Source organism: Agelaius tricolor, unplaced genomic scaffold (genome assembly GCF_023055355.1).
Source record: "Agelaius tricolor isolate 1412-34295 unplaced genomic scaffold, bAgeTri1.0.p SCAF_7, whole genome shotgun sequence".
Classification (NCBI taxonomy): Eukaryota; Metazoa; Chordata; class Aves; order Passeriformes; family Icteridae; genus Agelaius; species Agelaius tricolor.
Window position 1 is genome coordinate 9,274,113 of NW_027269267.1, and position 12,296 is coordinate 9,286,408.

Genomic DNA, 12,296 nt, shown 5'->3' on the forward strand with positions numbered 1-12,296 from the left:
GTGAGGAAGCAAAAGATTTATCTCACCTCAGACTACATGGGACAAGAGTAAAACAGAGCTCTGAAAAACCTTCTGCTTTGTATATGCTATTCAATCACAGCATTATAAAACATCATCATTAATTTAAGCACCCAAAACCACAGACCAGATCACTAAGAGGAACCTGTACTTAGCAGACTGCACCCCAAAGCCAGTGAAACATCATTACTCACAGAAAGAGCATGCACAGGGCACACCACCACCCTGAGAGCAGAGAGAAGGAAGCTCCCCAGGACTGCAGCTGGACAGACTGAGTCTGAGCTTCTGCCTCATCTTCATTACCCATTCTTCACTCAGTGCTTTTTGCTCTGTTTAAGCTGTGGCAATATTCTGGCTGGTTATTTTCTGGATAGTTCCAGAGGTTCAAAGGGGGAATTGCTGTAAGCTAAGCTATCTCTTCCTTTCCTTCTCTTTAAAAACCAAAGAACATTGTCCTGATACATCTTGGCAAGCAGGACATTTGGCAGGAGAAGTAACAAAACTCTTTACAGAGAGGGAGAATTTTGGTGGATTGCATTGTTTTAAAACTCCTGGGGACCATGTGGGGCAGTTCCTGGGAGGCATAACTGAACACTTACATAACCATCTGTGTGGAAACCAGAATTCCACCAATCCTCAAGAGACCATGCCTTTCCAAGCAGCCTGTAGAATAGAATTTCAGACACCTCACTCTTCTGTAAGCTATTGTCAGAAGACGTTGCTTTAGGTTATCCAATCCCCTATGCCTTAGGAATTCAAATTTAGAGAATTTAACTTGATAATCCATTGAAATGCTGATATAACAACTAATTCCTCTCCTTTTCAAGTGACAATGATGAACAATTAAACAAAGCTTTCACAGTAGGATGTGTTTTTCTCCTGATTTTGTTTGGACACAAAACTGATGCTGTGTCACTTATCTATCCCACATTCTGTTTCTCTGCCAGTACCTTTTAACTAAATCTGCCACTGAGATTTCTTCCTGCTCCCACACATCTTCCATGAAAATCAATGACCAAGAAGAACAGAGAAAACCCATTAATGGTCTCAGTGAAGTGAAGATGGGTTTACCCATGGCAGCAGTTACCTCAGCAGTCACGGTGCCTTTGGCAGCTGAAAACCATTATCTGCTTTGCCAGCAGGAAGTTGGCAGTCAGGAAGCAAACACCGTGTCCAGGACCAGGCACAGCCCCACAGCCCTTTGCAAGGGGACAACTCAAGTAGGTTAAAGAGATGAGAACGGGGAAAGAGCACTACCAGCACATGTGAGATGTCAGAATATTGTGATGTAGGGGAAGCAGCTGGATAACAAGGATAAGCACTTTAGGGAATGGAGAGGAAGTCAGATTAATAGTGGGAAAGGTGAAAAGGTAACAGACAGGAACACAGCTTTACTCTGGATCTAGTGCTCCCTGCCCTAATTAGTGTTTGGGTGCCAGCTGACAAATCTAACTTGTCAACCACTTGGATATCATCTATTCCAACTCAGGCTCGAATAGCTGGACTCTTTATCTGAAGCAATTTCAGTGGCCATGAATAACAACCTCTAAGTGCATAATAATGATCTCTATCCTGACTACACTCCCATTAGCTAGGAATGCAGAGCACTAGGAGAGCACCTGAAGAGCTGAACAGCTGGTGCTGAGAACCCAACACTTACACAACACAGGTCAAGAATTCTGCTCTGGGGTAGCTCTAATTTGCTTTCATGAGCTGAGCACTGTCTGGCAGTGGGACTGCAGCTCTTAGAGTTTATCTTCTGGTTTGCCTTCATTCAAAATTATCTCAGTCTGAGTGTTTTGAAATGTTTCTGCAGTGCAAACCAAAGCACAGTAAGTAGTGACAATTGGAAGAATCCTAATTTGAACCAAAATGCTACTGCAGATACACAGCCAACGTGCACTGTGTGACCACGCTCACAGCAGTGAGTAGTGGAGGAGGGAACCTCTATAAAAATGATTTCTCAGTAAAGAGCCAAAGATTGTTATGTGGTGATAGTGAATGTTTGGGAAAAACTTTCTGTGAGGCTACAAAATTACTCAGATAAATAAATTGACAAAAACAAAGGTAATGTGAGGCTCTCTGTCAAACTAATAAACAAATGAAACAATAAAACCTCTCAAAAATAAAAAAAATCTCACACAGTCAAAGAGATTTCTGAAGCAGTCTGTGTGCTTGTCTTTTGTCTTCAAAAGTTATATTCTTGAAGCAGAAATTATGTCCTGCTAATGCAGAGCCCAGTCTAAGGCTAAAAACCTGAAATACTGGAGTAATTTCTCAGAAGCACCAGAAAAAAGAGACACACAGAGACAGCTAATTCAGGAACTGTGAGACAACCTAGCCAGCCCTCACCTCCCCAAACAAAAAAAGCACATTCTTTCCACACCCCCCTAAGGAGTGGAAACTCACAATTACAGATTACAAAATTAACAGTTTATGATCACCATTACTGATACTTTCAAAAATTTCATCTCCAAAATGTTACCAGCTTCTAAAATAATAAAGTAACACACAAAGTCAATACATAATAAGCCAGAAAAAGTACATGATCCCTTTGGTACACATTTACAGGTGGTTGAAGTGTTACATACTGCATTGATAAATCCTTTGTTGTACTAGTAAAGTGACAGCTACATATTGAATATCTATCATGTATTTTTTTAAATTTATAGTAAGATAAAATAATCAATGGACCTGCTAGCACTTTTAAAGAAAAAAAAATCCACATGAACTGTATCAGAATACTGCAGAATGTTTTCACTCACAGCCTCCCTAAATTAGGAGCTTTGAATGAGCACTTATCTTATTTTCCTCCCCTATTCTGTCCCTGTTTTCATACAAATGAAACATTTGCATCTGTTCTCTAGATTACAAACAAGCCAGCTTTGATTTTGTAGTTCAGACCATCTCCTGATGTTTTACACACAACAAACTGAGGAATAGTCAGCAGCTCCCAACTTCAGCTGAAAACTGCATTGTATATGGATGAAAAATTACATGCTGCTATTTACTTGGAAAGAAGGAAAATATCCTTTGTGTTTAAATCATCGCTGTGTTACAAACCTCTCAGTTCAGAGAAGGCAGACCTTCAGCTGATCTAACTGTAACACATGCACACATTGCAGCCAGCCATTACTTCCCACAAAGTGAGAAACTGGAGGGTACCCACTGACCTCAGCTGACACAAATGTAAATCAGCCAAAGCACCTGAAATTTCACACAGTGTATAATTCATGGAACTTGCTGCCATAGGATGCTGCTCAGGACAAAAGCAGAAATAGATTAAAACAACTAAAAAGGAAATCAATAAATGAGGATGAGATTTGGTGATCTCTCCAGATGTAGCTTATATTGGTAACTACCTGGCTGTGAAATGAGAGGAGCTCAGTGCCCAGTATGAAATGGGTAATTCCATCCAGTTCCTCTCCAAAGTGGTTTAAAACTGGATTAGGACCAGAGGAGTAAATATCAGCACATGACACCATGACACAACCAGAAATCAAGTTGATAGATGGCATGTGGTCTCTTTAGAGGTCCTACTCACTACCTACAATCTCTCTTTTTCATTGCCTCTGGTCTCCCAAATCAACACATCAAAGCATTCATAATAAGTAGAAAGTAGAGTACAACAGTACTTTCTGCCTTTTAAAAGCATAAATTGGTTAGGTAGGGAAGGGAAAAAAAAAGTAGAGAGTACTACCTTTATTTTAAATTATACCTCTCTGGACATGTGAGAGAAGGGCCAAGGAACAGTCTGGGCACAGTCCATTGACAAAAATGTCATTTCATTACAGGTACTGTGTTGTCTGCTCAGAAAAGGTCACAAGATCAAAGCTAACAATGTACCACTTATCCTGCTCTGAAACTCTTACAGATATTTTCTTCCCCAACACTGCTTCTAAAGCAAAACCATGACCCAAGTGTCACAAATAATACCTCCACAGATTTTCCAATAACACAAACTGGCTGTACAAGATTCAGCCTCCAACTCTATTAATCTGTATCCAATATTCAAGCCTGCTCTTTCCACAGAAAAAGAGATACCTGACAATTCCATACACTTGAAAAAGGTTTTCCTCAACTCACTGAAGTTTTTCTTGGAATTATTACAATATTGTGAAAGGCAAGCAGCAACAGCTACTTTTAAAAATCAGACTACCCCTAAACTACCAGTATTTTTCAAGTAGCTATTAAGAAACCCCAGAAAGATTCTAGATCTCATAATGTGCATTTTTGCAGTAAAAAGGGACCTGGGTAATTTCACATTGGCATCTTTATATTGTGTGCAATAATTTTATAGCAAACATAGGATTACTACTTAATGAAATTTATTTTGTTTTTCTGTGATGAGGCAACATTCTGCCCCGTACAGAAACTGCATTTAGCCCTTGTTTGGTAGGCCAATGTCTAACACCCCATTTAATTTAGAAAAATTAACCCCAAACCAATAAAAAGTAATTCCTTTGTGAAGTGCTAAACTAAGCCAGAGAAATGTGCAAACAAAGCCTTCTCTTCCAAGTATTTACACACCGTCAGCATGCTTTAATATAAATTTCCACCCTGCCTGTCCTCCCCTGAAGCAATGCATATATGACAACACTTCAGAGCATGTTTTAATGGGATTTTCCAGTCAACCAAAAATCAAATTGCAGAGAAGTTATGAAAGAGTCATGAACACATATTTCATCTTATTGAATTATATGGTAACTAGGCAAAAGATAATGAGGCACAACTCCTTTAGAGATTTTATTAAGTTTTCTGTCACACTGGGGAATTGCATGAAGAGAGCATACAGAAAGCTGTACACCACCAGAATCCACAGAGCAGCTGCAGTAAAACAGAAAGGTAAAGAGCCCTACAAACCAGGGGAAAAAAAAAAAAAAGTTTTAAATACTAAGTACTCTTATTTCCCTCTCTTAAGACCCACGTCCATTATTCCTCTTATAGCTTTTCCTGAATTTCCAAACACATGAAGATGCACACATTATCTTACTGCATTGCACTTAATTTTTTTTTTCTGAGTAGGATTTGAACAAACCTACCCACAAAGCTCATTTACACATTCAGGGTATAGCAAAACATGTTTTGACTTCAGCCTTGAAGAAGAGTCAAGGAATTTCTCCTTTCCTGCCACTGCCACCCACCCTTCAGTGGGGATCAGCCCCTGATGTGGCTGGTGCAGTTCTGTGCTCTGCACTTCAGCTTTGTCCCTCTCCTCTCTGCTGCTCTGCTCCCCACCACAGCCACAGAAAGGAAATGTGAACTTTCCAGACTGCATCTGCCACCAAAGTCAACCTCTCAGGGAAATAGTTTTGCATCCCTTGTGACCTCCAGTCCAACAATTTTACTCATGGTCCCTTCCAATCCACTACTACCAAGCAGTAGGAAACCTTAAATTAATGGCAGTTTTCCCAGAGGAAGCACACTGATCTAGAGCATGGAGGCATTCTGAACATCATAACTGGAGAAAACACTGGAAGGTGAACTAAAATCTAATTCAAACTACTAACATCTAATTCAAACAGTCACTTATGAGGAAATAAGGATCACAGGGAGGCTCTAAGTCACAGCTGATCAATAAATCCATACCTACCAGTATCAGGTCATACTTATAAACCATTTTTTGCACTTTCCAGCACTGCAAAAACACAAGAGCAGCTCCCAAAACTCAAACAATAATTCTACTGCTGCTCTTCTACTCCTTATGAAGGGAGTCAGTACAACACCCATTCTGCCTGAGTTAGAAGCACAAAAATGCATGTAACAAAAACAATTCAGAGGATGTTCATATTGAAGTTCCTAAAACTCACATGCCAAATTGATGTGTCAAATTTGTGTGTGCAATTAACTGTGTTTGAAGATGTAATTTATCTTAGTTGTGTCAAAAGCATACACAGAATAAAATAAAATTAGCTCTTAAAAACTTCATTCATAACTGACAGATCCTCTAGGATCTAACATGTCTAACATTTTGTTCTTGGAATATCTGAAAGGGTGTTCCCCTATTCCCCCACAAACCTGAACACCTACTCCAGGACACAGAAAATGTGGAGGAGTCTTCTAATGCAAAAAATACTTGATACTGATAAAAACACTGCTACTTTTTAGGTCTGGTAACTCATTCACATCTGTATTAACACTGCAGAAGTCACTGGAGAGATCCCAGAGTGCTGTGCATCAGCAGGTGCATCTCCACCCTGTGCATTCCTGGTGTGGATTGCTTCACCCATACAAACAGTTTCACAGAACCACAGAGCAGCTAAGGACTGTCAAGAGATTGTCTGGCCCAGCCTTTTGTGTGGAAGGCAGCCCTGATGAGGTTATCCAGCACACAATTGCAAAACCAAACCTCTAGTGACAGGGATCTCTCCATGTTCTTGGGGAAGTTGTTCCAGTGAATGATTGATCTCACTGTAAAAAATTTAGTGAGATCAAAAATTTACAGTGAGATCAACTGTCAATCATACAATTTTCTTACATTAAGATGAAAACTTTGATCAAATCTTTTGCCAAGAGATCCTAACAAATGGCCACAGTGAAAGTGCTTTGATATTTTTCCAGTTTTGAAACCTGCAGCTCTGATGAGCTTGTAGCTGGGCACTTCTTTACAGTTCACCCTAAGTGGCCTTTCCATAAAAGACGAGTTTGTTCACCTTCTCACCTTCTGGCTTGTTTTAAAATAAAACAGATCAGGTCCCTGCTGCAGCTGACTGCAGAACACCAGGGAAGCAGTGAAAAACCCAGCAAGGATGGAGTGGAAGAGGAAGAACTCCTGTTCTCAGGCAGAGGGAGAAGCTTAGCTGAGTTAAGCTGCTTACACAGCTGCACAGTCAATAGGCCGTGCCTTCATTTCACTGCTGCCCACAGCTCTGACAACCAACAGCAGCAAAAAACACAACAGTGAGTCCATTCCATTCCTGATACTCACAAGTGCTCAGCAGTATTGAAATAAAATATCACAGACTCTGCTCGTTTCAGCTGCCACAGGAGAAATCTATAGGAAAACCAGCAGGAGATTAAACTAATTCTGACACTGAAACTTCATTTAACCCTTCCCCATTCCCCATAGCCATAAGAATGGAGACTAGGGACAGAAAGTTGTTTCTCCTCCCAGGTTTATTTAGTAAATAGTTAGAGTTACAGCCTGCAAATAAAAGCTGAAGAATATTCACAAGGTCAGTAAACAAGTCACTGATAAACCTGGAGAAACAGCCAGGTGCAAAAGTTCACAGGTCTGCTGAAGCCACTGTTTATGAGTTTTCCTGCTAGGATTCCATAAACTGCCTTCACACCAGTGAGCCAACAGATTGACACCTTCTGAGCCATTCTTCAATGCCAAGTAGGAAACATTCACAAATACAGCTGATTATAATAAATATTACAGTTTAGACAGTTATGTTAAATGTTTAATTTAGTGTTTGGGACTTTAATGAAGAATTGCTGTAAAGTGAATCTTGAAACTGGTCCATCCATTGTTATACTACAGGAAAACAAAGAACTCAGCAAAACAGGAATATCCAGAATTACCACAATTCTTGGTGTAAACAAACAAACAAAAAATCTCAGCCACCCTGAAGTTCTGGCAAATATAGATTTTCTGCAGTTTCAGGTGACAAAATGAATATTTCACTGGGATTAAGTTTTATGTATGACAAATTACTCCCATCCTACACTTCACATGGTACCTCTGGATTGTAGCATTACTTAATTCGACCACTCTTGGAGTAATCATATTGGAACAGACCAAGATGAAAAACTGGAAGTATGCTGAGTGGGTGATCTTCAAATATGAGATGCCAGTTTTCAAAAGTAATTTCAGAACCAACATGGGAAGCCTGATTCAAACACTTTAAATGAAACACCCCACTGAGCAGGTAAAATGCACAATGAAATGTGTAGAATGCAAGGGATCTCAAAGATCTTTCAAGATGCAACTGCAGGATAGTCAGTCTCTCCCTCATGCAAAGATATCTGTGGTCAAAAAAAGTAATCTATTTGCACAAAGCAGCATTCCTGGTTTGAAAATGGGCAACACTTCTTGTGCTCCTACAGTGTGCATGTCTCAGCCCTGGATGCTAACTCCAGTACAGTGGGCTGTGCAAATGTATTTCTTACCTGATTTTATAAATGTAGTTCTGAACAGATGCCTAACTTTTATTCAAAGTTGAAGTTATTTTACATAGTGACTATGTATTATTAAAAATAAGCAACAGCCTGAAATAGGCACAAAAGAGCTCTCAACAGATGTGTTTTCTTAGCAAGCCAAAATCCCTGGTGTGATTTTAGGTGGTTAGCATGGAATTTATTTTTCTAATTGTCAAGGCTTTATTTTTGAAATGTAGCTATTCTAATAATAGTATTCACCAACCTTGATTAAAGCACTGATTACTTGATAATCAGCAACATCAAAAATGCCAGCAAGAAAAGAATGGGTTAAGTGTATTTCATACAAATGTGTATCAAATTTTACTTAACAAGAATCAGTAAGACAAGCAAAGGTAAACAAGGAAAGGTCTGGGTATGGCCAGATTAGATTTTAAAAGGTCAAATAGTTGCCAACATCTGAACTCAGCTGGCAGGAGAACAGAGGAGACATTAGGTCACTCAGGCCACTCCTCTGCCAGCTCTGTAGGGTTCTCCACTGCACACTGCAAGTGCTTTTGTTTATAATGTGGAAGAGGAGAGGAAGCAACTGTGGGGGCAAGAAAGTAGATTGTCTTTGGGGGCTGAAGCAAAACAACCATTAAAGAAACATCAGCCAGACCAGACAGCATCCTGGAAACACAGCTGATGAAGTCATGAAAGAGAGAGATGAAAATGAGCAACAAAACTCAGGATTGAGCTGACAAACTGAAAGCAAAAGCTCTTAGCAGGATGGTGGAAAATATTTAGAACTCTTGCCTGCAGGAATCTGGTGTAATTTGTTGAGTAACTGGGAAGAAATGACACATATAAGATTTACTGGAATAATGGAAGAGGGAAGCAGAGGGGCAAAATGGGCTCATTTTCCCCCAGTACTCATACATGTGCAACCACATCTCTTGTTCCCTGCCTGTCCAGCTGTTTCTACGAGCCAGGTAAGAGCCAAAAACAAGTCAGAGAAGCATTTGTTTTCAACTTGATTGGTTCTGTGATCTGCCTCACCAAAAGAGTGAGAGGAAATTTCACTATCACAAGTGAGGGAGGTCACAGAGGCAGGCAGAACAAAATGATGGACAAGAGGATCACAGGAAAAGGGAGCTGTTTAAAATGACAGAGCAAACAAAAATGGTTCACACTGCTAAAATTAGCACAGTCCTGAAGTATATTTTATCCTGCTTTTACCAAAAAATTTATTCATGACTCTTGATAAAGTACCTAAAAATGTTGTTCCAATGTGGACACCAACTACTTACAATTTATTTTAGGGATGCATCTCCCAAAATCTGACTGCTTGATTTGCAAAAGCAGAATAGGTTTAGAACAGACATTCAATTTATTTGCACCTGTGCAACTTAACATAAATGAGGACAACTGAACTCAATACCCTGGAAAAAATCAGATCCTACCTAGACCAGATTTGGTCTCAACAGTTTTATCTTTCACTCTTTGTGTGGAATGGGAGGATGATTTCCTTGTTTTAGGAGAGTTTTCTCAATTAAGGGGAGAATTAGTTGAGTACTGAGATCTAAGGTGATAAGCACAACAGAAGATACAAGGAAATTTGTAATTCCATAATCAAAGCAGAATTTGATGCAGATTTGAGTTACCTCAAGAAAACATCTTGACACCATCCAACCAAAGTAAGGAGGATGAGACCAAAATACTTCCTGAATACAACAGCATTTTTTTTATGCAAGAAACAACATGCTATTACTTAATAGAAAACTGTAGCTCATTCTAGATGTATGAAGAGACTGAATTAAAGGTTAACTTCAAAACTTCAGTTCTCCATTTGTGTTTCTGGAAATGGCACTATGAGTACAGTTACTCTGTGTGTAACTATCCACTTCTCTCAGAAGAAAACTGGTAATCAAGTTATAATCTCAACATCTGCATGAGGTACAACCAGATGCAATGCTTTCTTTTGAGTACACTAGTAGGACACAAATTTCTGGATGAACTTGTGTGAGAAAAGGATAATCCAGGCTTCACTCAGGGATTTCCTGATATTTGCTAGTTCCAGGAGTACAGAGTTACTCAGGATGCCAGGTTCCAGCCTAATCTGTTCCAGAAAATGAAGTTTTTAAGTCTACAAGAGGTTAAAGTGAGATGGCTGAAAATGAACAGATAAGTAAAAATCTCACTCCTGTTTCCAGGCAATACTCTTACATATAAGTTCCCTGTCCCCTCTTCTCTGGATTGTAATTGTAATCTCACTGCCCTGGTTCAGCAAGAACTACTCTTGCAATCTCAGTCACCTCTACTAGGTAAGTCACCTCAGACTGCTCATCACCTCTTGCACTTGTAAACCTCCTCCACACTGCTTTATCAATGGCACTCCCTCTGTTCAACACAAGGGCCAGAATGTTCAACCTCCCAGTTGCACAACCCCTTCACACAGATGTGTGTGTGTCTGTGTGCATAATACACACGTGTACATTAAAAACCAGGGCTTCTACACGCATACCTGATCATTTATGTACAACTAAAAAAACTCAGTTCCTCCCAGCCACATTTCTTTAAGCCAGTATAAGCATCCCTATGGCAGTGCAGGGAAACAGACATGATTACTAACTAGGTTAATCAGAAAAAGTGTTTAAAAGGTCAGTTTGAATCTGGTGGTAATGCCCCGTGCCACACCCGCCCGTGCTGTATCAACAATGGTGCCAGCACGGGGAAAAGATGGTAAAGGAGGTGATAATGAGCAGAAAAAGTACAGCTAGTGTTTTTTTCAGTCACAGTCAATAGTAATGATAAATTGAAGGTCTTGATTTTAATCTAGAACAGCAACATTTGCATAACTGTCCCTCTTCCCTTCACAAACTTTCTATGAGAACTTGAAATTCTTTCGAGTGTTTTCCTGTGCTTCTTCCTCTTACTCACTGGCTCCATTCCTCTCCGTTTTGTTCCCAATCACCGCCTGCTCTCTCACTCCTCAACCAATGCAACACAGAATCCCAGCTTCAACTGTGGTAGCACTGAGGCTCCCTCTGCCCCTCCTGTTTCCTGTGGATGTGGATGAATTGTTCCCTTGCCAGCACCAGGCCTAGGAAAAGTCCCCCAGAGCCCGGAGGGTCGGGCTCATTCCCACACACACCTTCCCAGCCCGGCAGCCACAGCCTGAGCCCGTCCTGGCCACCGCAGCTCCCGCACAGACGGGGCCTCTGGGTGACCCTTTGGAAAAAGTTCTGTCAGGAATACGAGCCTCGGAGGGCTGCGGCTGTGCTCCGCGGGTTTCTTTTGGAGGATGGTGTTTTTTAAAACTTCGGAGAAAAACGCATCAGCTGCTTATTTTGGAGAGAGTCGCTAAGCTCTTCCAAAAGAGAAATCCCGCAGGATTCTTCCTTTGTTCAATACACTCCACACATTTTCTCCCCCAGCTTAACTGGCAATGGCACAAACCCTTGGAGAGGACTTTACCGGGAGGCTGGCGGCCGCCGGAGGGCGGCGAGGGGCGGAGGGCAGCGGGGGGAGTTCCACCCTCACTCCCCTCAGGGATCCCTATGCGGGACCCCCACCCCGGGCGCTCCCTGCAGGCACCGCTCCCGCCGTCCCCGCGCCGGGCAGCCCCTTCCCGCCGGCGGCCCCCGCCCGCCCGCACCCCGCGCTGCCCGCACTCTCCGCCTCAGCCCGCTCGTCTCCCGCACTGCCCGCACTCACCGTCCCTACCCGCACTTGGCCCACCCTCACCATCCCTGCCCCTACTTCACCCGCACTGCCCGCACTCACCACCGCCGCCCGGGTGCGGAGCAGGGCCGGCGCTGCCGCCCCGCGCTGCCCCAACGCCCGCTGCGCGCTCGGCGGAGCAGGCGGCGCCTCCGCGCATGCGCCGGCAGCCCGAGGGCGGCTGTGAGGCGGGGAGAGACTGAGGGCGACCCGGCGGGCGACCCGGCGCGCCCGCCTGCGCCCCGCTGCTCGTTGTCCCGGTGTCCCGGTTCGGAGCTGGCCCGGGGATCAGGGGCTCCGCAGGGTGGCCTTCGGTCCCCTCCCCGGGGCAGGGTGATCATTTCAGCCACCCCCGACCGGGAGCTCCACGCGGTAGCAGCCCTGGGCTCAGCACTCCCCGGTTATCAGGACCGCGGGCGCGGCTGCCATGGCCTCACCGAACCTCTCTGCCTTGGTGTTTCCAGTGTTAA

At 42.5% G+C, this 12,296-nt stretch overlaps 1 protein-coding gene across 2 annotated transcripts in view; it reads right to left on the reverse strand.

The window, feature by feature from the left end:
* Positions 1 to 12,007, reverse strand: part of PRRG1 (proline rich and Gla domain 1) — a 31,138-nt gene extending 19,131 nt beyond the window's left edge. The window contains exon 1 of one of the 2 annotated variants that reach the window (XM_071430335.1): positions 11,890 to 12,007. Coding sequence is in view for 1 of the 2 variants with exons in the window: in XM_071430334.1 (XP_071286435.1) it covers positions 213 to 325 (113 nt within the window). In the remaining variant the exon portion in view is untranslated. Of the gene's footprint in view, positions 1 to 212; positions 377 to 11,889 lie in introns of those variants that run through there. The other variant, XM_071430334.1, reaches the window with a different exon arrangement.
* Between the last annotated feature and the right edge of the window lie 289 nt (positions 12,008 to 12,296).